Source organism: Xiphophorus couchianus, chromosome 2, assembly GCF_001444195.1.
Source record: "Xiphophorus couchianus chromosome 2, X_couchianus-1.0, whole genome shotgun sequence".
NCBI lineage: Eukaryota > Metazoa > Chordata > Actinopteri > Cyprinodontiformes > Poeciliidae > Xiphophorus > Xiphophorus couchianus.
In genome coordinates this window covers 2,958,706-2,986,582 of record NC_040229.1, presented here as the reverse complement: position 1 = coordinate 2,986,582, position 27,877 = coordinate 2,958,706, and the positions used below count along the sequence as shown (strand labels likewise).

The window sequence follows — 27,877 nt, the reverse complement described above, 5'->3', positions numbered from 1 at the left end:
TAAGTGATTTATCAGCATGTTGCGTAGGAAGTGGCGTCCTGCTGACCCTCTCCTCTCCTTCAGGTTGAAGGTCACCAGGAGGTCAACAGCGTGAAGCCCCCTGGTGGTCATGGGAAGGATGAGAGTGGCGTCTCCGTGGCGATGCAGAGGATCACCCTGCTGGGCCCCAGGTCCGTCTCACGCCGCTGGCGTCCTGCGGGAAGCCGAGCACAGCCTGACCTCTGTGATTCTCTGCAGGCAGCAGCAGAGGCTCCTAAAGGCCCTGGAGCAGCTGGAAGCAGAACCCGGCCAGAACCCAGACCTCTCCAAGCAGCCGGTGAGTCAGCGGCACGCGCTGCCGGTCCGGAACCGATCCGCTCTGCCTGATGTGACCAGCTCTGTCGTTGTTGCAGAGAGAGCCGCCGCCGCCGCCGCAGCCGGCAGACGTCCCCCCTGCACTGTACGTTACCATGGAGATCCTGTCCAACTGGGGCAACGCGCTGCAGGTCGGCCTGACGGAGCTGCAGTTCTTCTGCCGCAGAAACAGGAAGCTGTTCGTGTCGCCGCACGACATCGACATCAGGAACGCCGACCACCCGGGGAACCTGGCGGCGCTGGTCAACGGGAAGGTCAAGGTGTGTCCGTTCTGGTTGCTGAAATCTATAGAGCTGTGAGTCAAACCTTCACTTTTACTGTCAGGAAACGTTCAGATGTTTGGGGTTTTCACTGAAACACAAAGAGGCAAAAAATGATTTTATATCATTTAATATAGTTTTATTATTGTGTAAAAACCCAACCAGAGAAAAGAGCAGCTTCAGTTCCCTCTGTTTATTAGACATAACTATATTATATTATAATTATTATTATTATTATTATTATAGCTCTTCTTAAATATAATCAACATTTTGATTACATTTATTATAATAAATATAATATTAATATTAATAGTAGTCGTAGTAATATTAAAATAAGATGATTATTAAGTTTAACAATTATTTACATTAAACTCTAACATGATAACTATAAAACAATACAGATAATTTATTATCGTTAAGAATAATTATTTAGATTAATAATATTAAGTACGTTATTATTATTTGATATGAAAATAATTTCGATTGACTTGAACATAATAAATATGATGGCATTAATAATTATTATTAAATGTGAAAATTATTTGTGATTACATTTAATAATAGTAATAAGAAATACATCAATGATAATAAAATGTTTTATTATTTATTCTTCTTATTAAATATAATAATTATTTTTATTGCATTAAAAAATTATGATAATTATTCAAATATTATTTTATTTAGAGGTGCTATCAATTGTAACAATGTTAACAATAGTTATATTTTAATGAATTGTTTTGTAAAAATCAGCTGAGTTTTTCTTATTCATGGTTTTTTGTGTCCTGTTGCTGGTTGGTCAGACCACCAGGGGGCGCCACATGTGGACGTGTCCCTTCCACCCGCCCATCCAGCTCTACTTCATCATCAGGAACACCGAGCGCGCTCTGGACTTCGGCATCTCCTCTATTAAAATCTGGAACTACAACAGAAGCCTAACCGTACGAAAACATAAGTACTCCTCCGTCCCATCAGAACACCGACCCGGTTCACAGATTTCCTGTTGAACTGCTGGCGGCCGACCCGGTTTAGCTGCGTCGCGTCAGTTCAGCCCCAGCAGTGGCTGGTGGAGCTGCCAGTCAGTCTGGATGTGGGGCAGAGTGGGATTACCTCAGAGGATTAGCCTAGCGTTTGGTTCTGCTCCTCAGAGTCCTGCTGTTCTTAGAACCGTTAAAATTACGTTCATGGAGCTTCTCAGATGCACCCAGAACCACCATGTGAGGTAAGGCGGTTCAGACTGAAGGGAGTTTCTGGAGGTCGAGTGCAGATTGGGTTCAGCAGATCTGGAGTCGCTCTGATGCTGCAGCAAAGCTGCAGTTAGCAACAGTTAGCTGGGAAATACTGCAAATGTTCCTGCAGCCACAAACCTTAAAGATTTTATCTGGATAAACTCCAAGATGACGTGGAGCAGAGAACCGTCAAATTATTTATAAACAAATCTGAAAAGTGTGGCATGCATTTTCTATTTAACCACAACCTACCTGTCGATACTTTAGATCAGAGGCGTTCAAACCTTTTGTCCCCAAAAATGGCAGATTTTAACTTCACTTTGATCCTCCTCTGGCTGCAGATGCAGCTTCGCCCAACCGATTGATTGATTATCAGAATAAATTATCAATCAGAAAAGAAAAAAGATTTTTTGTTAACTATTTATACTATATTAAACAAATAATTCAGTTATATTTAAATAAGAAAATAAACATTTTATTGCATAAAATGCAACAACAGTTTTCCTTTACTGAACACTTGATCATTTAAGAACTGTCACTATTCCAATAATCAAGTAACCCGATTAATCGATTGCTAAACCAGTTGACCACCGTTTTATTAATCTATTAATCATGAATAATGGATTAATCGTGAGCTGTTGGCTGTTTCTCAATAAGCGGCGTTTGTCCTGCAGGACCTGGACGTCGGCGCGCGCCACATCCGTCTGTACCTGAACAGTTCGCTGGTGTTTGACGGCCAGCTGGAGAAAGGCTGCGGGAACCAGGTCTTCGACTACGGTTTCACCGTCGACCTGAAGGCCTTCCTGTTGTCCAGCGCCGGCCCCGCGGGGCGTCTCCTGCAGGCCGGGGAGGGCGGCAGCGCGCAGCGGCACCGTGCGGTTCTGCCCGACCCAACAGACAGGACTACGTTAGATGCGCCGCTCCCACCCATCGCCGCTCGCTGTCCGTCTGCCCAGAGGAGCACCTTGGACCGGTCCGCCTCCGCGGATCAGGCGGATCAGGCGGCGCCCATGCAGCTGACTGTCACCACCCAGCCGTCTGCCTGCCGGGTCACCCCCCAGTGGCTGCAGCCGCCGAACCGGGCCGCTCCGGAGGGCTGTGAGGCCGGCAGGGAGCGGCCCCGCTGGCTGGTACCGCAGCTCTCCACGGAAACCAAGCCTTCCTCCTCCTCGTCCTCCTCCATGCTGCCGGAGCTGCCCTGTAACCCCGGCCGCGTGTGCAGAGGGGCGGACGGGCCGATGAACGGCGGGCAGCGCTCCCTGGACCCGAGCTGCAACCTGCTGGAGGAGCTGCAGGCGGAGCGGCCCGTCAGCGGGCGCCGCAGCTCTTCCAGACAGGCGGAGGAGCAGCGCCACCTAGCGGCTGGTAGGAAGTCCTGCTTACAGACTAACGGCTTTTCTGTTTCTGTGCATCCGCAGACATAAAAACACATTTATTACAAAACCAGGTACACACTTTTAAAGGGACAGTGTCTCATAAAATCAAGTTGTTTTTATCTTTCTATCATGTTTTAATGTTTTTCCTCATCAGAAACAAACTGCAGCTTTGATTTGGCAACCAGTCAGCTGTTCAAACAGAGACAGGCCCAGTTTCAGGAGTTAAATCAGAAAGTTAATGTCTTTTGAGGCACATTTGATATTTTTAGCGTTTTATAACAACTGAAGGTAACAGTTGACTGAGCTTTAAAATGGCCGACATGTGGCAGGAAAACACAATAATGCCCCTTTAAAGTTGTGAACAAGGATGACGGTTCCAGATGTTCCACCTCAGTCTGTGATGTTTTGTCTGCTCCTCAGATGAGCCTGTGTGTCTGGTCGGCGCCGCCCGGCGGTCCAGCTCCGGCACCGGCCGGTCCCGTTGCCACAGCCAGCAGGACGACTCCCTGATGGAGTCCTGGGACTCCCTCACCAAGTTCAACCAGTGCCAGCGCGGCCGCATCTCCAACATGGCCTTCGAAGGCGACGTCTTCGACGAGTTCCTCCAGCGCCGGGGTCACGGGCCGCCCACGCTCCCCGTGACCCCCGCCATGACCCCCAGAACTCCTCCGTCCTCTGTCAGCGCGGCGCCGCAGAGCGACGGCCCGGACGACGACCCAGCCGCGGAGCGAGACGACGACTTTGAGATCCCGGTTCTGCCTCAGGGCCGGCGGCTGGTTCTCAACATCCGGTCCACTTGGGGCGACCGCCATTACGTGGGCCTCAACGGCCTGGAGGTGTTCAGCGCCAGCGGCGAGCCGCTGCGCCCCGCCGCCATCAGCGCCGACCCGCCGGACATCAACGTGCTTCCGGCATACGGTAAAGACCCTCGCGTGGCGGCCAACCTGGTGGACGGCGTGAACCGCACGCAGGACGACATGCACCTGTGGTTGGCGCCGTTCACGCCGGGCCGCCACCACTCCGTCTTCCTGGACTTTGCCGCTCTGCACCAGATCGCCATGATCCGGGTCTGGAACTACAACAAGTCGCGCATCCACTCGTTCCGCGGCGCCAGGGAGGTGGAGATGCTGCTGGACGGTCGCTGCATCTTCAGGGGCGAGATCGCCAAGGCGTCCGGAACGCTGTCCGGAGGTAGGAGAGCGACACGCCGACACAGCGAAGAATCACGAACCGTCAGGACTGTCTGCTAACATGCTAACCGGGTCGGGACCGTCCTGCTGCCGTTTCAGACCTGGACCAGTTCGGGGACACCATCCTCTTCACCACGGACGACGCCATCTTGGAGGCCATGTCTCGCCACGACGAGACGTTTCTGGGCGAAGACGAGCGACCCGACGGGTCGGCGTGTGAGGAAGAGCTGCAGCGGCCGCGCACCGCCGACGGAGAGGGGGACGAGCGACCTTTCACCCAGGCTGGGTTCAGAGAGGAAGACCTGGCAGTGCGTACAGCCTTCATCACCAAACAGACCCGTTTCTTCTCCGTTCTGTGTTCATTGATGTGATTTAATGTTTTATTAGCTGAAGCTTCAGCTCAGCGCTGCAGTGAACCAGCCAGAGGAAAACATGCAGAACGTTCCTGGGATCTTCTCTGGGAAATGTGAGTCCTCTGACCATTTCCTCGTCATCATCATCATCATCACAAACTCTGGAGCCATTTATCGCAGCTTTAGGGCTGGACGATACGGCTGAGAAATGGATCCCAAAACGTATAGGAAAAGTGGTGATTCATGGCACTTTTGGGTTTCTATATTCTAGCATGAATGTTTCAGAGCTTTTACTAGAACATGTGATGCGTGAGCGCCATGGAAGTAAAGCCCAGTGCTGAACTTTGACCTGCATGTAGAAGCTAACCCTCAGGATGTGTTTCTACTTCCTGCTGTGATGTTTCTACTTCCTGCTGCTCCAGGCCTCAGACTGGAGATGACGGCGACTTGGGGCGATTCCCACTACATGGGCCTGACGGGGCTGGAGGTGGTGGGGAAGGACGGGGAGAGTTTACCTCTGGACCTCGCCATGATGGCGGCGTCACCGCGTGACCTCAACGACCTGCCGGAGTACCAACACGACTCGCGCACGCTTGATAAGTACGCCGACCATATCTGGAGTGACAGACGCGTTTCTGTTTACTTCTTTTTGTGAAGAATCGCTTTAGAAAAGGCAAAATTCAAAATAACTTCCTCAGTTTCACCAAAATGTTTTTTAGCTTGCAGAAAAAGAATGAATGCGATAAAAAAGAAACTTTCCCTCCAGTCGTGGTTCTGAGCTCAGGCTGGACAATATAACTGAAATATATGAGTCTCATATCAGTCGATATTGATAATTATTGATTAGTTTTTTGTTTTAAATATCTGAAATACAACCAAACTGGTGGCGTGTCATTTCCTGTTTTCTGTTTATTATTTTTTAGCAGTTATGAGGCAAAGTGGTGAAATCACCCAGCAGGTTGTTGCTAGGCAACCGAAGAGTGTTAGTTAGTTAGTTAGTTAGTTAGTTAGTTAGTTAGTTAGTTAGTTAGTTAGTTAGTTAGTTGCTCTAAACCAGCAGATGGAAACACAATAAATTCACTTTTTCTATTTTGGAATCAAAATTCACGAGAGTCAGATGGAAACCAGAAGTGAGGCGATTGGGTCGGTGCCGTTTGGGTCCAGGTGTCAGTGTGTCCTCTCCCTGTCCAGGCTCATCGACGGCCATAACATCACCACTGACGACCTCCACATGTGGCTGATTCCTTTCTCCGCTGGAGAATCTCACACCCTGAGCGTCGCCTTCAGCAGGCAGCAAGCCGTCGCCGGGCTGCGCGTCTGGAACTACAACAAGTCGTCTGAGGACTCCTACAGAGGGGTGAGAGGCGCTTTCTGCTGCGCTGATGGACACCGGTGGTGTCCAAAATGTGGCCCGGGGGCCATTTGTAGCCCCATGAATGACTCTGTGTGGAGCAGCAGAAAAGATATTTGATGCAGATCGAGACTTTCTTTTTTTATTTGCTTTATTTAGAGCAAAATTGTTACAGACACCTACTGAGGAAAATATTAAGTGCAACACGATGTCAATTTTATTTAAAGGCACTTTTAAAAACAGGTTAAAACGGCACAAGACAACAACACAATACAATTAAATGACAATGAAAATAAAACTAAAACATCACAACAGAAAAGTTACAGTATCAGTATCAAATATCAGCCCTGAATCTAAATGCCAACGAATAAAAATAAATTTTAAGAAGCTTTTTAAAATGACCCAACTGGGAGATCTGATCTGAAAATCTGGAATTTATTTATAGGACACAAAATATTTGTTCTTTTAACAAACTACAGAACAAGTTTATGTTTAATTTATAATCAATAAGATCACATTTATCAGCTCACCTGTACTTGGAAACAGATTTTAGAAAACCCAAATCTGTTTTATTTATGTTATCAAACTTCACATGATGCAGCAAACATTTTTAAAGAAAGAGAGAAACACAAAACCCTGTTAGTGTGAGAATAAGCAGAAGGTTTTTTGATGTCTTTCTTTTAAAAATAGGAAAAACTCTCTAAGTTTTATTAAAAATAGTTCATGCTTTATTTATTGTTGAGTATGTAGCCATCAGCTTCAAAAATTAAAGTTTTAAGCTTAAAGGAGATGGGTATCAGTAAACCTGCAGTCTGGTATCGAATGGTTCTGTTCAGACCGTCTGGACCAATCGGATCTCTGATGGTTCTGATTGTTTCTGATTCAGGTGAAAGTCCTTCATCTGTTCTTGGATGAGGTGGCCATCTCCCCGCCGGACGGGTTCCTGGTCCGGAAAGGACCGGGTAACTGCCACTTCGACTTCGCCCAGGAGATTCTGTTTGTGGATTTCCTGCAGCCTCCCGCTGACACCTGGAGCCACGACGCCGCCGCCGCCACCGCCGCCACCGCTGCCGCCCAGAGGCACGCAGCACAGCGCTCGCCACAGCAAGGCAAACTAAAACATCGACTCATTTCTGCTTTTTGTTCGTTTTCAGAGGAAGTTCGAAGAGGCCAAACCAGCCCAGCATGGACTACGAAGCTCCCATCATGCCTTGTGGCTGTATCCTTCCTGAACAACAGTCATAAACTCATAGTTTAAAACACAAACTTCACTTTTTAACTTTAGCATCTGATGCTAACAGCAGCTAAAAGCAGCTAGCTGCGGGTTTATCCATGGAAGATCCTTTATGTTCACTCGCACTTTAAAAACATACAGATGAAATAAAATCTCCCTTAAGAAGAAAATGTAACACAAAGAATTCATCTTTAACAACCAAGTTTTTGCTTTTAATTTCATTAAAACTCATGGAAAAAAAAAACAATAAGAAAAATAAAAAGATCAACCTGATTACTTTAGGATACCATTTTAACTGGTCAGATCTGGTTTCTACTGGAATCTGGCTATTTTTGCTCATTTCAATAAAATATTGTGTGTTTTAGTGTAATATTGAGCAGCTAAAAATGAAAAAATAAAATAGTTTGTGATATTAATGTGTTTATATTTGTTTATATTTACAAAAATGCTTGTTGTTTAATGGTTTCCTGTTTCTGGAGGATTGAAAATCTGCTGGGAAAGAAAAGTGGTTTCTGGAAGGAAGCTGGATGCAGTGAGGCTCTCTCTGGACCAGATTGATCGGATCCACTGGATTTAACTGATCAATACTCAGTAAGTGGAATGAAGCCATTCAGTGAATCCCAGCTGATCCAGAACCAGCAGCACTTCAACCGGCTGGAAACATTCAACGATTGCTTTATTCATCGCTGATGTTTAAACTTCAGCAGAGCTGGAGGTTTTTATGGAAGGTTTTCAGATTCTGTACAGTCAGAGCAAATTTACAACACAAGCAAAACAATATTATGCAGTTATTAAAAATAGTTTACTCAGACTAAAAGAAAAACAGCTGAGTAGGAGAATTGAAAGGAACGATGATACGGAGGCTGGCAGGTGCAAAATGTGCTGCAGAGACAAACGCAAAAAAAAAACACAAAAGATGCTGCAACCAAAATATCTGAAGCAAAGACGTACAATCAACAAAACAACGTGAATGGGCGTGCCGTGGTGGCGGAGGGGTCAGCGCGACCCACATTCAGAGGCGACATGGCCTCGACGCGGCTGTCGCGGGTTCGACTCCCGGACCCGACGACGTTTACCGCATGTCTTCCTCCCTCTGCTTTCCCGTTTCCTGTCAGCCTACTTTGAAAAGGGACACTAGAGCCACAAAAACCCCCCTGGAGGGGTAAAAAAATAAATAAATTGTGCAATTATGTGGTAAACGCAGCTAGTGATGTTATTTTATCTTTAGTTCGGGAATTTCCGGCTTGGACGAACCGCAGTCGATTCCTGCGGTTCGGTCCGGTTCTGTGGTACCACCACATTGTATTTTCTTTGACTCTTCGTCATCCAGTCATCTTCCAGCTGCAGCTGCTGACCACCTGGGCAGACCCGTACTACATCGGCCTGAACGGACTGGAGTTCTACAACCAGAACCACCAGAAGATCCACCTCACGGACAACAGTATCCTTTCCTGTGACGTCACGTCCGCAAACTGTTCGCCGACTGAAGACATGAAAACGACGACTAGCACTGGTTTTAGCTGTCCAGTTGTCAACATAACACGGTAAATATTAAATGATTTATACAATAAAAAGTGATGCAGTGCTTTGCTACTAATTGTCAACACTATGACAGCTAGGTAACAAGTTCAGAAAAAACTTTTACTTAAAAAAAATAGCGAGAGAGAGGAAGGTCAGTTGTGCTAAATTAATTTTGACACAGTCCGTTGCTATGGCAACGGGTCTGCGTAGCCGACACAGAAAGCGTGTAAAAGGATAATATGAGTGGTTCTGAGTTGCTTTTCAACGGTTTCGGTGTTATTTTCTCTCTGCTCTGTGTGGCGCACCGCGCGGCTGCGGATGGAAACATGCAGCCTCCAGCGTTGTGCGCATGCGCGAAATGTCCGGACGTAAACGGGACGTTGTTCTCCAACCACAAATATGAATGGATTCTGTCCTGATGTTTCTTCTGACAGACCAACTGAAAGTAGTGTTGTTATGGGCCCTGCTGAACTTGTCTCATTGATCCCTGACGTTGCGTTTGCGCCAGACATCGCAGCTTTTCCTGACAGCGTGAACATCCTGGACAACGTGAGCGGCGACGTCCGGACTCCCGATAAACTGATCGACGGAGTTAACGACACGCAGGACGGCAGGCACATGTGGTTGGCCCCGGTTCTCCCAGGAACGGTGAGGGCCCGGTTTACAGAGGAAATCCATTCAGACCAAAACCACCAGATAAACCGAGAACATGCAGGAGAAACCACAAGTTTACATACACCTGTTATCCTCACGGACTGACCTTAAATCACACTGGAGGGTTAACGGATGAAAAGACACATTCTGTTTTTATCACTTTGAGCTGCCTTGTTACTGAAATGTGCTATAAAAACGGACCGGACTGACTGTATGTAAACTTCTGGTCTGTGTGTTTTCCCTGCAGGTGAACCGTGTTTACGTGATCTTCGATCAGCCGGTGACCGTGTCCATGATCAAGCTGTGGAACTACTCCAAGACGCCTCAGAGGGGCGTCAAGGAGTTCGGGGTCAGTAGCTCTGCATCTGCTGCAGGGTGTGTTTAGTTTCCTGCTCACAGCTGTGTGTGTGTGTGTGTGTGTGTGTAGCTGCTGGTGGACGACCTCCTGGTGTATAACGGCGTCCTGGACTGCGTGAGCCAGGCCGCCAGAGGCATCCTGCCGACCTGTGACCCCGTGGTGCCGTACCACACCGTCCTGTTCACCGACGACGCCTACATATCGCAGCGCGAGAGGAGCACCGTCATCAGGTGGATGATCCACACGCAGGAGCTTCCACAGGCTCAAATATATACATACACCCCCGCTAACACCGAGACCAGCAACCGGTACAACCCACAGAGCCGTTCGGGCCTCCAGACCGGATGAAACGTGACTCTTTGAAACAAAATGGATTTTTAAAAATAATTCGTACAACAAGAATTTTAGATTTTGAAATAAAAGAACTGGAGAAGCAACTAATGATTATTTTAGTAACGGACTATCTAGAGTTTTTTCTAACAGTTTTTCTGATGATTAAGCGATTAATTAGATAATCTTCTGCAGAGTTTTTATTAAACTATTTTTCACAATATTATAAATGCATTGAAAGTTGCAAATAAGCCAATAATTAAATTACTTTTGGAATAAGAAAATAATGAACAATAGTGAATGCTAGAACATTTGTAGCTAATTATCTACTAATTATTAATTAGTCGATCATTAATAATTAGTAATTATTAATTAATAATAATTAATAAATGGGCAGGAAAATATTCTTAATAGGGTACATTTTTACAGATTTTGAACCAGGTGAAGCTAAATCTGCCACAGGTTTTTATTTTAAATGTAAGATGTTTATCATTTTTGTACAGTTTTAACTAATTACTGCTCTCTGTGTTGTCACAATTATATTATTCACCTACTACAACAATAGATCAAATCTGCTTTTAACTGCTTTATTAAACTTTACTAAAGTTAAGTTAGTCAGCTGGGATTTAAATCCTGTTGTTGAGAATAAATATTTTTGGTTTCTAGAAAATAAAAATTGTTCACCCTCTTTGAAATAAATTAACTGCATGCATTTCTTTTAAAAAGCCAAACCAAAAAAAAAAAAAGTTTGTTAAAAAATGGCTACTTTATGCGTTATTTTATCAAACTAATTCATGTTTAGTTAAAGATTTCCGGAGCACAAATCTTCCACTTCTCACCAGATAAGACGCTTTTCATAAATTATTGATAGATTACAAAAAGCATTCGGTTAAACTCCAATAATTTGGTTATTTTTAATAATTCTTCTCTCCTTCAGCCCCCGAAGCAGCAGACACAACCAACGGTACGTATTAAAGCCCTGAAGGCTTTGTGTGAGCGCCCCCAGTGGTGATTCCCTGCACTGCAATACCCCTGTACTACAGCGCCCCCAGTGGTGATTCCCTGTACTACAGCTTCCCCAGTGGTGACTCCCTGTACTGCAGCGCCCCCAGTGGTGACTCCCTTTACTGCAGCGCCCCCCAGTGGTCACTCCCTGTACTGCAGCTTCCCCGTACTGCAGCGCCCCCAGTGGTGACTCCCAGTCTCTGCTGCTCCTGTCCGCTGGTCCGGCTGAATAAATGTGTTAACTTGTGTGTTGCAGCAACCATGTGGAGGACCAGGATGTGAAGATGACCAATGAGAACCAGATCGTTCATCACAACAAGAAGAAGCAGACAGCCGATCCTGGTGATTCACCAAAACTGATCAGCTAATAGTTCATTAACTTACGCTGGGTGATTCTTTGAATTTTTGGTTTTTGAAGATTAAATTTTTGGAAAATCAGGATTTTTTCCCACCATTGAACTCCTTTGGTTTTTATAACTCAGAGTGCAACCAGGGCGGCCATCTTTTTTTAATTTGGATTCTGGTCAAGTTTACCACAGAATATTAGGACCAAGCTAAGATTTTATTATTTAATAATTATAAGGAAAAAGTCAGAATATTTGAAGAAATTACATAGTAAGACGAGAATAAAGTTCTACAACAATAAAGTCATTAATGCAAGAATAAAGTGAATTATGTTACCAAAACAAAGTCATAATGTTATTAGAAAAAAGCCATATCACAATAAAGTTGAAATAATACAAAAATATTTAAATTAACACAATAATAAAGTTACACAGTAAAATCATATTGTGAGAAGAAAGTTGTAAGAATATGAAAATAAACTAAAAATATGAGAAGCAAGTTGTTACATGAGAATAAGTTATAATACCATTATAATAATAATAGTACAAAAAGTCATAATATTAGTAGGAGAGAAATTTAATGATAAATCCTCCATGAAAATTAATTAAAGACTAAAAAGAGGAATATTGAGCATTTTTTGAAGTTTTATTTAGGAATTTGTTGTAAGAATAATAAAATACTGAATCTTTTAACACATCAGCATCAAATTATTATCAGTAGCAGAATTTTAAATGATTAAACTCCTGAGTTTATTTAAAAGAATCACCAACCAGGGCGTGCCGTGGTGGCGTAGCGGTCAGCGCGACCCGTATTTGGAGGCCTTCAGTCCTCGATGCAGCCGTCGCGGGTTCGACTCCCGGACCCGACGATATTTGCCGCATGTCTTCCCGCCTCTCCTTCCCTGTTTCCTGTCAGCCTGCTGTCACATAAGGGACGGTAGAGCCACAAAAGACCCTGGAGGGGTAATAAAAAAAAAAAAAAGAATTGATCCTGATAACTCCAGAAGCTTTTTTCTAATTAAAGATGTTCTTCTGGTAAAACTGTCTTTGTTCTGCTAATATTATGTCTATATCCTCATAACTAAATAAAAATTATTGTGGTCTGGCCCTGATACTCCATCATACAGCTAAAATAAACCACTTTTTGATCATATTGTCTGTCATTGATCATTTCTTTAAAAAAATAACCAGATCTGGTATGAAAAATTGTATTTCTAATATTTAGAAAACTCTACATTTTATCCTGATCTTCTTCATTCTGCTTCCTTTTAGCTCTCCGGCCCAAAACCTGCATGACTGACGGCGTTAAACACGGGAAGAGGCGATTCTGACGACAAACATGGAGTTTTATCTCACCCTGTGAGCCGAGGCGACGTGGAGACATCGCCTTTCCTCCACAGTCTGGTGAGCAACTGAACAAACTGCGACGCTCAGACGCTGGACTCAGATTTCTGCTGTCTGGTTGAATTTCTGCTCCACGTTTGGCTGTGAAAACTCACATTAACCCTCCAGCAGGGGGCGCCTCACTCCGTTTACAGTGCCTATTACTGAACCCGTCTGCTGCTGCATATTTTAATGCAACTTTCGGCATGTAAATAACTCCCTATGAGCCAAACCATTAGCTTATAGAGCCATTAGCATGAAACTACCAGATATGATGCTAGTTTAGAAAAAACATTTTGATTTATAACCGTGGCTTGAATAATTAAAACCTTCTGAATTTGTCACTAATTCAAAGAAAAAGCTGAAATTATGCAAAGTGTGTGTGTATAGTGAATATCGACTGATTAATTAAATTAAATCTATATTTATTTCTCCGCTTTGCATCAGATCTTCATTATAAGTGACCTTCCTAACAGTAGCTCTGAGTGGATTCAGTGCAGCTTCAGTGTTTTTCTGTTGGAATTTTCTCTAAATATGTAACTTGATATGCAAATACTATCGACTTACCTCAAATCCAAACATACAGCGTTAAAACGTTACAAATATGGATTCATCACAGCTAAAACCTGTACTTCTTCATTAAATACACTGCAAAAACACAAAATGTTACCAAGTATTGTTCAGTTTCTAGGGCAAATATTTTAGTTCATTTAAATTAGATAAAACTAATTTACAAGTAATAAAATCTGCCTGTGGAACTAAAACTCATTTAATTACATTTTTATTTCATTCACTCATAAATATAAATATTTCATGTAACAACTTAGAAAAATCATGAAGAAAAGAAGCAAAGCGAAACATAAACTTAACATTTCTGCCCCCAATTCATATAAAATAAAGTTAATTACTCAACTCATATTTAAAATAAACAAAAAATATGCAACAAACATCAGTTTATTCACACACCACAGCTTCATCCAAATAATTTTCAACTTTATTTTAAATGCAGATTTAATTGTTGTACCTGTCAAGATTATTCTATAAATATTTAAAATAAATATTATTGAGTCTAAACAAGCTCCCGTATGTTCCTGGAAAGTTACTTGTAAGTTATTTTTGGACTTATTTTACATGTAGTAAAGTATTTGCACCAGACACTAGATGAATATACTTGGTAAGATTTGGTGTTTTTGCAGTGTATTTACCCCGCTGGGCCAGAAGTTTACATACGGCTCGCCCATCCTGGGCTGGAGTTTGGTTTCCAGACGGGCTGATCAGGAAAACGTGACTTCAGCTCATCGTGAAAACAAGATTTAGATTCATAGTTTAAAGTTTTAATTTTCTTTAAAATGCACATTTTCACTGAAGCGTTTGCCTACGTTTTGTTGCCATCGGTTACTGGTTGGATATCCTTAAATCCTTAAATATTGAGATAATTCAGGAGCAAACCAGAAACGGCCAAGGCTCAACTTTTCTGATTAAATCAGGGGTGTCCAAATTATGGCCTGGGGGCCGTTTTTGGCCCTTCACGTGATTTTGTTCGGCCGCTGATGTCAAGTCAAAAACAACCAATAAAATAAAAAACAATTGGATATTGTCTGTTTTTAATAAAACAGTCCAAAGCCTTTTTTATGTTTCGGCTCTTCAGGGCACTGTAAAAACACAAAACCTTACCAAGTATTGTTGTCTAGCTGTAAGTGAAATTCAGTGGAGCTAGAACTTTTTTTAATCAGTACTAATTTACGTAAAACAAGCTGATTTATCTTGCTGAAAATTTACTTCTAAGTAAATACACTTGAAATAAGACAAAACTAAGATTTGTTCTAGAAACCAAACCAAATATACTTGGTAACATTTTGTTTTTGCAGTTCAATAAACAGATTTCATAAACATTTTGTTTTTTGAGCAGGTAAAATAAAACAAAAAGTCTCACTAAACTCCTTTTTGTTCTTAATGAATTTTGTGGCCCTCTAGTTGTTTTAAATTTGCCAGTTTTGCCCCCAGGACAAAAAATTTGGACACTGCTGGGTTAACTGGAAGATTCAGAGGGAAACCAGTAAAAAAACGAGTAAAACTTTCAGTCGTTTTGCATTTAAGAGAAGCGTGTCTGTATTTGTGACTCTGTGGATTAAATTCAAATGTTTGCATCAGACTCTTGTGTTTAAAAATGGCCGACGGTGTGAGCATGAAAACTGTTCATATTCATAAATATTCTCCGTCCTTCTGGGCTCACTGTGCAGGAAATGCAGTTTTATGGTTTTAAATGTCCAACATCAACATTAATCTTTCTCTGTATATTAATTGTGGGTTATGGTTGTATATTTGACTTTTAGTGTTTTTAAATTTTTATTTTTCTAATCTTTATTATGTGTATTCGGTGTAGGTTTATTTAAATGAATAAAACATTAAAATTATTAATGTTCTTTGATGAGTTATGATTTATGTCTACATTACAGACATAACTTTTACATCCAAAAAACTGTTTTTCTCCAAACCGAGCTAAATAAACTAATTTTACTAAGTTTGTTAATTTTGCAAATATATATATATATATATATATAAAGCATTTTTCAACTTGACGAGAAAATTAGACCTAAAAACAATTCCTGGTACTTTTTAGTTTCATGCTGTTGTGGAAATTAAATCTATTTATAAATGACTAAAACCTGTATTTATTCATTATATTAAAAACATTTTTTGTTCTAATTTCCCCCCCATCAGTCCAGCTCAATAAAACTAATTTAGATCAATTAATGTCACCTGACCTGGAATGTATGTCATCCTTTTTAAAGAATACATTTTTAGCAAAAACGTCCATGAAATGTCAATTACAGTGAAAATAATGCAAAAAGAAAAAAGCAGTTTCCAACCAGGTGACAAGCAGATTTTATCTGAAAACTATTTCTGGTATTTTAATTTACATTCAAAAGTATTTTATTGATCTCAAAGGGAAATTAAATTCCATTCTAGTGTTTTGTTGTGAAAAGTCAATGGATTTACTCCCTGAGAAATGACTAAAATCTGCATTTATTCATAACATGTATGTTCATAAACATAATTTATGTGTTTTCTTAGTTTTAGTAATTTACTAAGAGCCATTGTGCATCGTTGCCGTTATTAGAGGGAAAGCACTCAGTAGACACTGGAACTCCATAAATATATCCTGAGACATTTTAATGCAGAATCTGCGGTACATTTAATGGTTTTTGTAAGGAATGACCATTCAGTTTCAAGTTGCTGAGCAGAGTGGTCGTAGTGGAAAAGTGACGACCAGGCGCCGCTTTTACAAACATTCAGCTAACAGAGTTACATCCTCAGATCTTCCCTGGAAACGACCCGTCGTCTCTCTGCCCGTCCCATTTCTCAATCTGAAGGGTCAAAGTTCACAGGAAAACAATTAGAAGGATTTTCATCCACTCTGATATTTACTGACATTTCCAGGCGAAATTCAGCACATCTGACCAAACCTGGCGGCTCATTAAGATGCTCAGTCTGTCTGTCTTCAGGAATAAAATATTGTTTTATTTGAAAAAGTAAAGTTATTAGTGAAAGTATTGAATCTATTTACCCAGCCGATGGGGCACAGGGATTTGTAGACCCTCCTGTACCACTCACAGGGGGTGGTGTCTACTCCTTTAGCATTCAGAGCTTTCTGGCAGCGGTGATAGTCTGGAATCAGAGAAAATGGGGGAAAAATCCAAATGTACACATTTTAAAATCACCCTGACAGAAAATAAACCGACTTTAAAACTGACTTATTGCTTCGTCAGGTAAACTAGCCAGTGGTGCTGTGACCTTGAGGAGTATCCTTACCCAGGTAGTTGGACCAGCAGTTCCTCGTCTGGTTCTGGTTCGGGAATCGGGCATCAAAGGGAGCGGTTCGGTATTGGTCCAGTTTGGCCTTAATGTCCTCAGCCATCTTTAATAATCATCAATAAAACAATCAATATCAATGAAAACTGACTAACTGGTGTACCTTCATTTAGCCACCGGCAGTGGCGTAGACACTTTATGTGAACTACATAAAGGAAACATTTCCTCGGTTCTGTTCCGGAATGTTCGCACTGAAAGCCCGGTTCTGGTAACGCAGGGAATTGTTTTCGGGGTGTCGCATGCGGCACCCGGAGCTGTTCACCAATGCGGCACCGAACTCCGGTTCCTCATTCACGGAAAAAACACTAACAAACCGAAACCAGCTGGTTGCTTAGCCTCCATATATTGTGACTCAAACGACATTACTGCCCTACTCCTCCCGGGCGCAGAGGTATTTCCTCTCTGCTAAAGGAGCTTCTTTTCCGCATAACCAGGTTCGGCTTGTCGGTGTATTTTTTTTTATTGTTGGCCTTCTTTAAACCTCGTAAACAGCCTGGAGACCAAACAATGTTCAACACCGGCAGCTAAGGTGGTTCCCCGCCTGAAACACGCCTCAGTCCTTCTTTAGGAAGCCCGTTTAAACGCTTAGAGACGCCATGAAGGTGAAGATTACCTTTTAGATGCTGCGAGAGCTCAGAGTCTTTACAGCGGACGGTTCGGGGCGCGTGCTTCCTCACTGACGGGCAAAGAGCGCGAAGCGCGTGCGCTTCGGTTCGGAGAAACGTATCCGTGCAGTGCTGTTATTACGATATGGCGGATTGTTCAGGTCACATTGAAATGACAAACTGAGCGAGTCTGAAGTTTAGACTTCCTGTACGCAGGTCCGAGGACGGTAGAGGAGATCCTGGAGAACCTTAACCCCCTATCAGGGAGCAGGGGGAGGTTTTTATTGCGTTTAAAGTAGTGTCTAACAGAAAAACATAAAGTGAAAGTACATTCTCATACAGTTACTGTTAATTATTAACAGAAATTAACAGTTGAGTTTTTAGGCGAAAACGTGTTTCGTTTGGCATTCAGCCTACAGATATTCATTGTAATCAAAGGGGGAACAAACGTAGCTTCGCCTGCTGACACGTCGTGCGGACGTGCAGAAAACTCCGCGTTTTACTGGATCTTTATGACATTTTGCACGTGATGGCAGAGCGCGATCTGAGTGAAATTACAGGTGTAATGTACACGCGCTCGTTGGGATGAACAGGCTGCCGGGATATTTTCCACACCGAGGTCAGAATAAAGCATAAAATAAAACTGGAGTAACGACGCTGATAATGAACGTGTCATGTCTGTGTTGGTTGTGTTCTTCTCACTATAGCGACGGAGCGCTTCCAACAGCGCGCCGAGAGAGCGCGTCTACGTCTTTACGTCAGTCTCTACGTGGTGACACACCCCTCTGTCGACATGTAAGCCGCGCAGGCGCTTTGTCTTCGGAACGAGGACTGGAGTTTTCTTTAGGACCTTCTGTTGTGTCCTGTCTGGAAAGTTTCCCATATTAAGATGTGAACCACAGAGCTGCCCAGTTTCTTGCTTTCTATTTTTGATAATCGCTGAACTGACATTTGTAAATATTTCACATCCGAATATTTATAGTTCAACAACTTTTGATGAAGTTAAGATGTCTCAGCTGTCAGAAGAGTCTCATTTCTTAAAGATAAATCACAAAAACCGGATGCTCTGGGAGCGATTCAGAAATGTTCTGAAGTTTCATGTCTGAAGCTTATTATACATGGATGGGCCATTATAGATAGAAAAAAATGAACACATTTCTGCAAAAACGAAAAAACTCAAATTTTGAAATTCATCTAAAACTTTTTAGAAAAAAAAATAGAATTTTTTTCTAATTTAAAAATTAGGAAAAAAAATCTTAGACTGAGATTTGTAACAACTTTATTGTAGACGGGTCAATAAAGAAAACATCTGAAACTGTTAAAAACACACAAAAAAGGAAACATCCAATCATTTCTGAGCTCTCATGGAACCAATTATAACAAAAAACAGCCACTTCCTGTCTTGTCTAGTTTCTGTTTCCTGTGGACGTTTTTTCCCTTTAATTGCTGCGGTCCGGTCCGGTCCGGTCCGGTGGGAATTTTCTTTCCCAACACATCCACAACCTGCTTGATGTAAACAGAGTGGCAAAGCAGCTACACTAACCAGCAAAAAGATATTTAATACAAAAATATTAGGTATTTCTGTATTAATGAATTTGGTTGTTTTTTATTTTTAACACAGAAAGTCCAGGTTGCTCTGATAGAAACTGTTAGAGATTTTTTGGTATTATCATTTTATTTTCTTACTCTAGTTCACATTAAGTCTATAGATCTTTGTGATTTTCTGTTTAAAATGTTCTCTTCTTTAATTGACCTGGAGGTCACTACTGTCTGTTCAACTTTATGAGAAATAGATAACACTGAGTTTCTCAGACCTTAAATCCTTTTACAAGAACACCTCCTAATTTAGTAACCACCTGTGAACAGTCGTATTTTGTTTTCTTGACAGTACTGACCGAGATTTGAACCGGGCTCAGACCTTTGATCAGATATCACATCTGGACCTGGGTTGTTAGATGTTTGGGTTAGAAGCTTTACGACCTCTGTTGTTTTCCTGACTGCCCCCTTGCCTGTCCTTCTTTGACAATAAAAACAGGAGCCGTTGTGAGGGCAGCCCAGAATGCTCTGTGGATTCCTCGGAGAAAAGGTTCTCAGAGCCTTCTCCTTTTGCAAAAGCTCTACATAAAATTCATATACGTTGTCTGTGGTTCTTTCTTTTATTTAGGTTCGAAAGGAAAATACCTATCAGAAACCTTTTATCTGATCTGGATTGTTGGTTCTGGTGTCTCTTCTTATTAAAGAAACAAAAACACAGTTCCACATTTCAAACTAAAGTCTTTATTTAAAAAAGTAATTTATTCAATCCAAACATTTCATCAAATAAAATGTCAACTCCAAACGTTCAATCTATTAAAGCAAGAAAATCTACAACCAAGTGTTTCTGTTTCCTCCCTTTATGAGGAGAAAAACTTCTGAAACCAGACAGCAGATCTAAAGAACCACAGTGTAATATTTCATAACTGATTCATAAAGTTTTAGCTCTAGTCCTGCAGATCTTAAAACTTCCAGCATCTTGGATTCAATACATAACATTTATGTCTAAACTGACAGCAAATTCACAACATTTAAGTGTTTGTTAGTGTTGGTTTGGTTCTGGTCTGCATCAGAACCAGTCGCTCCGTTTCCTGCTGAGTCGCAAAAAATTAAAGAGTTTAAAGGCTGAAATGTTTCCTTTAAGGCAAAAAACGACACAAAGATGCACAGAGCTTCGATCAGATCTGGTTCAGTTAATGCAGCGGGCGAGTTTCAGCGGGTTTCTGTACCGGCAGCAGCTTTTCAAGGTTTCTGATTGGCCGTACGGCCGCGGGTCAGGGACAGGATGGACAGAAAAAATGAGCAAATCTCTAGAAAAAACCCTCAAACTTCTAGATTAAGCTCAGAAATTTTCTAGAAAAAAAAACATGAAAATTTTAGCTTAAAAAGTAAAATTTTCTAAAAAGAAAAAGTTTAATCTCAGAAATTTTGTAGAAAAAAGGTGGACATTTATGACTTTAAAAAGTGAAAAATGTTAAACTTTTGAAACTCAGAAATTGCAAAGTTTTCTTTCTACAAAATTTGAGCTTTTTCCAGAAACGTCAAATTCAGACATTTCCAACTTTCTTTCTAGAAAATTTCTAAGGTTAATCTTGAAATGAACCTTAGAAATTTGTTCCTTTTTCTATGTTAAATGTAGATTTAAAGACGTACCTTTAAATTAAAACATGTGATTGAGCATATTTTTAACTTTTCAAAAGTTTGAAGTACTCTCTTCAAAATTTCTGAAATGAAATGATTTTTTTTTTATCTCTAATGGCCGTAATACGTCGTCATAGTAACGTCACCTTCACCTGTCCAGGTGTCGGGAAGAATCTTTCCAGTTAAAGTAAAGCAGGAAGGACTTTCTTTGGCTTGTGAAAAAGTAAGAGCTTTGGCTTTGTAGTGAGGAACAGTCGCAGCATGGCAGCCATGTTTCGCCAGTCGGCGGCCATGTTTCACCAGTCGCTGCTGAAGCGCAGTCGGTTGAACGCTTCCCGGACTTCGGCGTCGGTGTGCGTCTGCTGGCTGGTCCTGATGTGGCGGACGCTGCATAACGGGACGTCCTGCTTCAGCTTCCGCTTGGTGAGAACCACGGTGCCGCCCGCCTCGCCCGCCTCCGGCCCCGTCAGCAGGAAGTAGGCGGCGTGGCGACCGCGCTCCATCAGAGTGGCTGGAAAAGACGGGAGAACGGTTCCACAAAACGCTGCTCAACTTTTTCACTTTTTAACCCTCACAGTATTTCATCTGGATTTTAGGACAGACCAACAGGAAGTTCCAAAGGAAATGATTCTCAGTTTTCAAAATATTTTACAGCAACAATCTGAAAAGTGTGGAGTGTTTGTATTCAGTCACCCACTTGCATAGAAAAAAAACACAGATGTTTTATGAGTTTCAAAAGTCAATTTTTTAACTTGAAACTTTCCATGTTTGTTTATCTAGAAATTTTTTATCAAGATATTTTTAGAGAATTTTTGACTTAAAACTCTTTTAAAAAGATCTATTTTTTTATTACCTTTGGAAAATTCCTCAGTTTCAAAAGTCAAACATTTTTGACTAGAATCTCAGAAATTTCCTGTTTTTCTGGCATAAATTTGTTTCTTTTTTCTGTTAAATGTAGATTTAAAGACGTAACTTTAAATTAAAAGAATGTGATTACTGAGATTCTTGTGACCTCCATGTTGAATCTGCTCTGATCTAATCCATCCCATAATGTGGTTGGGTTTCCTGGCTTAGCCCCGCCCCCAGCATGATGCTGCCTCCGCCTGGTTTTACCTCTGAAGGCGACGATGCGCTCCACGCCGTGGCTGAGCTCCAGCAGGACGTCGGGGTAGAGCGGGTGCAGCATGTAGGAGCGCGGGGAACCGCCAGGCGACTCCTGCAGAGAGCAGAACCGGGCTGAGCGGCGGCTCCGGGCCGGACGCCGGCCGACACAAGCAGAACCTACCGATGAGTTGGACCCGGACCCAATCAGGCCCCAGAACATGAAGACGGACACCGAGTTGGTGGTGTGGACGGCGTCGAGTCGGGGGGGGCCGGCGCCGGGCTGCAGCTGCTCCTCCCACAGCAGACCACCGGTCCCTCCGTCCAAGATGGCGACCTGCAGGACAGAGGGGCCCGAGGGTGGAAACGGGTCGACATGGGGGAGGAAGGTCTGATGATGAAGATGACGATGACTCACCTTAGTGGAGTTTCTGACATCATCATCTTCAACTTCAATCACGAGATCAAGAACTTCGTCTCTGTTGAAATGACCGAAGGACGGAAAACTGGAGGAGGAGAGAGACGGAGAGAGAGAAGCATCAAGAGAGAGCTAGACAGCGACAGATATAGATATATAGACATAGACAGGCCGTCGGACCCCCCAGTGGAGCTGCTGTTGAATCTCCATCGTTGCTTCAAGGAAAGTCCGTCCACTAGCGCCACCTCTCTTCTAGAAACAACCAGCAGGTCAGAGGAATCATCCCAGTCTTTGGTCCTCAGCAAACGTCTGGCCTCCGATCTGCAAATGGAGACATGAGACCCCAGAACACCTGATGCATGCTGGGTAACGCAGGCTGGCTCTTACAGATAGATGGGCACCAGGCCCGTTGTGTTGCTGGCCGTTTTCTCCAGGTGTTTGTCCCGCTTCAGATCCGGACCCAGACCCGGTTTGGCTCTGGTGGCGATCTCCCAGAGAGGCAACCCGAACACGCCGGAGGCTGCGGAACGAGCTCAGGTTAGCTTCACACCGCCAACCCTGCTGCTTCCAGGGCCCAACGGCTACATTACGATACTCTGAGCGAGGTCCAGACAGAACGCAGCTCTTTGCTGCTTCTGGCCAAGAATTTGGGCCGACATCATCATCATCTGCATAGAAACCAACTTTTCACCATTTTGTTCTGTTTCTGGATGCTGAGCAGTCAGAAGGATTTCTGCTCTTTCCTTTTGGAGCGTTACGAAGCGTAACCGTGGCAACATAATATTGTTTTTACAGCCGGGAGCATCTGATTAGCATCTCAAAAGCTAAACAGCACCTGAACTATGACCCTAAACTCAGACATTTTCAGATTTATATCAGAAATTTTCTAGCAAAAAAATTAAATAAAATTCCAAATGTCAAATTTTAGATTTTTAAATGTTATTTTCTGCGTATCAAAAGTAAATGAGGAGGATTAGCAGATGTAGCTAAAACAATTTGGTTCCATCCAGAACATGTTAGCTGTTAGCATGTAGTCCTCAGACTAGAGATACGGCAACAGTCTTCAGTCAGAGGCTTCTTAAGTTCGCTGCATGACTGACTGCTACTGGAGATCCTTCCTGCTCACAACATCATCGCCCACAGTGACTGAAGATATTTGAATATGAAATATGACGACATTTAATTGATGTTTTTGATGAATAAAGTTTTTCTGAGTTTGAATTTAAAACTTTTAGAAAACTGGAGAATAAAACCTGAAACCCGCCTGTTCAGTCGTTTTAAAAATAATTTATCACTTTTCAAATATCTAGAAGGGCAACACAATAGTTTTATGGTTTTTATACATTTCCTTTAATGAAAATGTTTTCTCAGTTTCAGTCTTTGTTAGTTTTAGTCGCTACATTCACTCTGATCCGGGTCGGACGAGATTTGAGCTACCAACCTCTCTGCAGCAGCACGTAGTACGATCCGCCTTTGGTTCGGTGCAGCAGGTGGCTCCGCGTGGCGCCGCCGCCGACGATGACCTCCGACCCCATCCGATCCCCCGTCCGCCCGGAGAGCAGCACCAGCTGCGTCTGCAGGTTTGGACAGGAAGTGGTTAAATCTGACGGGTCGGATCAGAACCACCGTGACGCAGCGACCGGTCTACCTGTGTGCCATTGAGCAGGACCAGAACCACATCACCGACCCGGTCCCCGTCCAGATCCGGGACACTGAGGACGGGCAGGGAGACGGACAGAACCGAGGGCCGAGGCTGCTGCCAGAACACCGCACCTGGAACCAGAACTGGGTAGTAACTAGTTACATTTACTCAGTTACATTAACCAGAGTAACTTTAAAAAATAATTTTTAAAAAAGTACTTTTAGGAGTATTTTTACTGCGCTGTACTTTTCACTTTCATTATGAAGTATTTCTTCTCTTTCTTAAGTAAAATTTCTGGATTTTCTGTCCACTGAATGAAAAACAAACTCAGTTTCTGTGTCTATGCTTCCTTTCTCAGTTTACATTTCATGAATTTTTAATTGAAAGAAATTCATCTGGAAACATTTTCTTTGCCTGATTTTGTTATTTTTGGATATTTATATCAATTATTGTCCTTTTCATCCTTAAAATACCAACATTTCCACTTAACTTCATATTTTGCTCCGTCTGATGATGAAATTTTTCAATATTAAATGATTGATAATTTGATCAGTTACTCAGCATACGTTTTATTTTACTTGAGTAAAAATATGTTGCAGTAGTGCTACTTTTACTTGAGGATCATTTTTCCTCCTCTGCCTGCAGACAGTCAGGCTTCACTGCGTCGGGTCGAGTTAATATTTTCAGAATAAAGTCGTAGTGTTACAAAAATAAAGTAATAATTTTATCACAACTCCTAAAGAAAAATTAAACTGAGGTTTGTTGAGTTATACTTTGTTATAACTTTTACAGATGAGGAAATATTTCATCTTTTAACACATCAGCATCAAATTTTCAACATCAGGACTTTGAAACGATTCTGAAATCTAAGATCGACACATTCTGATACCTCAAATCTTTTCTCATTAAAACAGCTTAAAAATGGAAAAATATTGAGATTTTTTCTTCAGTTTTAGCTTCATCATGATGTTCTTTCAGTAAAATGGCCTGATTTTTAGTCTGAATACTCCAGATAACGATTAATCGATTACTACATTAATTTATGGTTATTCTAATAATCGATTAATCAGGATTAATCTTTTAAGCCCCACTCCTAATTTCTGAAAATTAAATATCTACAGGTAAAAGATGGTAAAGGTTTTCTTCTTAGTGGCTCTAACAGAGGAGACTTTTCTGTTTTGATAGATAATTAGCTTGGCTGACCGCTGTGTTTGTCGACGGCGGTCAGGTTGTCAGAATGGGACAGCAGGCAGTGCCAGGATGAACTGGTCCCAGTCTGCAGGCCGCACTGGGCCCAGTTCAGCTCGCCCCCCAGCGGCCGCTCCCACAGCGTCTCTCCTTTGGTCCCGTCCAGCGCCAGCAGGAACAGACACGGCGAAGTCAGGCCTGGAAGACAGACTCTGAGAATCAAACTACCAACCTCGGCTGCAGTGAGACGCCGGCCGAACGCGACTCCACCTTCGTCAGAACACGACTTGTTTGGAGAACTTTCTGGGCTTCTGATGACGATCAGGACATCCATCACCTTGTCGCTGTTCGCCTGCTCAACAGCCAGGAAGTCGTAGGTCACTGTGAGAGGAGAGACGGCGGTTAGCAAACGATTAATCAATCATTGAATCGTTAACTAATTTAGTAATGGCTTAATTTTTCACTGGAGTAAAAGTCGTACGCTGAAATAACAACACATTCAGATCAGTAATGGAGCCAAAGCTGCACAAAAATATCAACATTTTGCATTTAAGATAAAACAAAAAACCTTCTTTGTTCGAACCAGAAAATAATGTCTGAACTTCTCAGTTTTAGCTAAAAAAAATCCTATTTTATCCAATCATCACTCAGTTAATCCAGGAAATAATCCCCATGTCAGCCATCCGCTGTTCTGATGCCTGAACTTCTCATGTTGATGCTTTTAGCTGCAGAATCCAACCATCAAACGTTCACTAAAGGGATTTTGCTTCTGTGTTTTAGGAAGTAAAATGTTCATTTTCTTATATAAGAAGAACTGGAGTAAAGGTTGAAAATATACATTTGTATATTTTAATGCATTTCTAATATTGTATGAAAAATTTTTGATATAAAGTAGAAAAAACAGGATGTGGCAATTTTTTAATCTGATTAATTGTCTGGGTAATGGATTGTCATTATAATCAATTAATTGTTACATAAATTAACCATCAGAACAGTCAGTTAATGTTCAGAATAATCAATTAATCGTCCGAATAATCGATCATCAGATTAATTAATCATAACAGTCTAGAATAATTGATTAGAATAATCTGCCTGCCTGCAGCGCCGCTACTCGCCTGCGTCGGAGAAATCTCGGCTCCAGTTCAGGTTGTACTGCGGCCGCTCAGGGCAGGGGATGATGAAGGAGAAGGCGAAGACCACGGTGAGGCAGAGGAAGAGGGAGAGGAAGAACACCGCCGTCCTCCAGTGGCTCATCCTGGAGAATCCCCCCTTGCAGCTCTTCTTCTGCAGTTCTGCCGGAGCCGCGGCCGGCTCCGACCCGTCTCCCGCCGGCTTCAGAGGGGAGCCCTCGGTGGCCTGGTCTGCGGTCTCCATCGCGGCGTCTTCACAGCATCACCAGCCTGCAGAGCTGAAACAGGAAGCGGCGTCAGAACGGAAAACCAGGAGGAAACGCTCAAACTCTCACACAGACTAAACGTTTTAAAAACATGGTGGTGGCAGCATCATGTTAGGGGAAGATGGATGGATGTCAAGAAAACCTGCTAGAGGTTATTATGGGATGGATTAGGTTAAAGGTCAACAACCTTTACGACCCTAACTTTCAGTTTAACTAAACCTGTTATTTCTGAACAACAACAGCAACATGACTCAGAGATTATTTTTATACAAAAAAATTTACCCAAAAAAAAGAATATTCTTTTGTGAAAATATTATGATTACATTAAAAAGCTCAGTAAGAACTGCTAAAGCTAGCATTATTTACTTTTTATAGATTGCTTAAACGAGCTGATGAAGAAGCAGGTTCTGGTTTATGAACATCATCTTCACAAGACTGTCTTCATAGAGTATCTTCAGTCAGAGGCTTCTAAGGGTTCTCTGTAATACAGATTGCTACAGGAGCTCCTTTCCAACCCACAGCCATCAGTTAGTATGGCCTAGTTGAAGTCTGGACATAAATCTAATTGAGAACCTGTGGTGAGGATCACTAATGAGCTGTTTTGCAAAGATTTGGTGAAAATGTTTGTTTCTGTGAGGCTGAATACAAACCACAAATTATTCATTGTAAACATTTTCATTTTCCTCATTTTTACCAGTTTGTTGTTTTAAAGAGACAGAGTCTGGAAAATGTTTGAGTGGTGTGAATAATTTCGGCCTAGCCGGTCCGGTTCTCTTTGCTGTATCAACCTTTGTGGATCTGAGCCCATTTAGACAGAACTGGTTCCAGAAACAAACAAAACACCCCAGCAGAACCTGCCATCTTCAACCAGAACAACACGCCCAGTTAGTCACTGTGGCCTCAGGTTATTTACTGCCAGTTAAACCAGGGACAGCTTCATGATACGAAAATTAAACCCTCCCCTGGACACAGACATCTCCCAACTCAAATTTGTTTAAATAAAATTAAAGATTTAGTATTTACTGGGCAAATAAGTTCGCGAAATTAGTTCAAAAACAGGAGAAGGTTCTTTGCCAACACAAGATGTTCAGCAAATGTTAAATCCACACAACAGCAAGATCGGCATCTTTGCTACAAACACGTATTATTTCAGCTAAAACAATAAAAAAGCGGAATTAAAAGGAGTTTTTCTTACGTCAACTTTCAACCGATCTTCGTCGGTCACTGGTTCTGTTCTGCAGCTGCCCAGATCTGCGCAAACTAATCAGAGATAAGCAGAACGTGAATGTCTGTTTTTACCTTTCCTGTGTCTGACAGGTTTTACTATATGAAATATTTATACTTTCTACCAACAATAAAGACATAAAACAATGAGAATATCGTTTTTCCACGACAATTCCATCTAAAATTAAATGTAACCTTTTTTAAAAAACCTATCGGAGTGTGACGGGCTTTAAATAGTTGCAACCTGACAGTCTTAATTCAGGGAAAAATAGTTGCCGAGGCACTGGTGGTAGGGTGTTGTGATTGGTTGATCTTAG

At 42.3% G+C, this 27,877-nt stretch overlaps 3 protein-coding genes across 7 annotated transcripts in view; 1 reads left to right on the top strand and 2 right to left on the bottom strand.

Annotated features, from left to right (window-relative positions):
- katnip (katanin interacting protein) overlaps positions 1-21,684 on the top strand; it is a 31,831-nt gene extending 10,147 nt beyond the window's left edge. Inside the window, exons 11-30 of one of the 5 annotated variants that reach the window (XR_003597680.1) lie at positions 64-170; positions 238-316; positions 393-614; positions 1,415-1,552; positions 2,515-3,205; positions 3,637-4,407; positions 4,506-4,714; positions 4,794-4,872; positions 5,182-5,359; positions 5,951-6,116; positions 6,997-7,190; positions 7,265-7,329; positions 8,675-8,785; positions 9,374-9,513; positions 9,767-9,868; positions 9,947-10,107; positions 11,145-11,171; positions 11,469-11,554; positions 12,829-12,960; positions 21,666-21,684. Coding sequence is in view for 2 of the 5 variants with exons in the window: in XM_028034897.1 (XP_027890698.1) it covers positions 64-170; positions 238-316; positions 393-614; positions 1,415-1,552; positions 2,515-3,205; positions 3,637-4,407; positions 4,506-4,714; positions 4,794-4,872; positions 5,182-5,359; positions 5,951-6,116; positions 6,997-7,190; positions 7,265-7,329; positions 8,675-8,785; positions 9,374-9,513; positions 9,767-9,868; positions 9,947-10,107; positions 11,145-11,171; positions 11,469-11,554; positions 12,829-12,887 (3,585 nt within the window). In the remaining 3 variants the exon portion in view is untranslated. Of the gene's footprint in view, positions 1-63; positions 171-237; positions 317-392; positions 615-1,414; positions 1,553-2,514; positions 3,206-3,636; positions 4,408-4,505; positions 4,715-4,793; positions 4,873-5,181; positions 5,360-5,950; positions 6,117-6,996; positions 7,191-7,264; positions 7,330-8,674; positions 8,786-9,373; positions 9,514-9,766; positions 9,869-9,946; positions 10,108-11,144; positions 11,172-11,468; positions 11,555-12,828; positions 15,363-16,709; positions 16,899-18,124; positions 18,580-21,665 lie in introns of those variants that run through there. The other 4 variants (XR_003597679.1, XR_003597678.1, XM_028034897.1 and 1 more) reach the window with 4 other exon arrangements.
- Positions 16,097-17,635, bottom strand: cox6b1 (cytochrome c oxidase subunit 6B1). Its single transcript, XM_028034998.1, has 4 exons — positions 17,426-17,635; positions 16,753-16,858; positions 16,508-16,608; positions 16,097-16,307 (listed from the first exon to the last, which is right to left on the bottom strand). Exons 2-4 carry the CDS (start codon positions 16,856-16,858, stop codon positions 16,254-16,256), a joined length of 261 nt encoding a protein of 86 aa, XP_027890799.1. The 5' UTR covers positions 17,426-17,635; the 3' UTR covers positions 16,097-16,253.
- On the bottom strand, positions 19,675-27,686 carry fam234a (family with sequence similarity 234 member A). Its single transcript, XM_028034952.1, has 12 exons — positions 27,532-27,686; positions 26,056-26,348; positions 25,211-25,321; positions 24,956-25,138; positions 23,759-23,883; positions 23,552-23,684; positions 22,498-22,630; positions 22,291-22,431; positions 22,111-22,198; positions 21,877-22,029; positions 21,705-21,807; positions 19,675-21,102 (listed from the first exon to the last, which is right to left on the bottom strand). The coding sequence occupies exons 2-12, from the start codon at positions 26,312-26,314 to the stop codon at positions 20,888-20,890; spliced, it is 1,644 nt and encodes a 547-aa protein (XP_027890753.1). The 5' UTR covers positions 26,315-26,348; positions 27,532-27,686; the 3' UTR covers positions 19,675-20,887.
- Positions 27,687-27,877: the final 191 nt, after the last annotated feature.

Coding starts and splice junctions, on each gene's coding strand:
- cox6b1 (XM_028034998.1), bottom strand. CDS start 16,858: ATGGCTGAGGACATTAAGGCCAAACTGGACCAATACCGAACCGCTCCC. Junction 16,609..16,752: donor CTGCTGGTCCAACTACCTGG/GTAAGGATACTC, acceptor CTCTGATTCCAG/ACTATCACCGCTGCCAGAAA. Junction 16,308..16,507: donor CCCTGTGCCCCATCGGCTGG/GTAAATAGATTC, acceptor TTGACCCTTCAG/ATTGAGAAATGGGACGGGCA.
- fam234a (XM_028034952.1), bottom strand. CDS start 26,314: ATGGAGACCGCAGACCAGGCCACCGAGGGCTCCCCTCTGAAGCCGGCG. Junction 22,030..22,110: donor ATGTCAGAAACTCCACTAAG/GTGAGTCATCGT, acceptor TCTGTCCTGCAG/GTCGCCATCTTGGACGGAGG. Junction 21,103..21,704: donor GCGCATCGTCGCCTTCAGAG/GTAAAACCAGGC, acceptor CGTCTTTTCCAG/CCACTCTGATGGAGCGCGGT.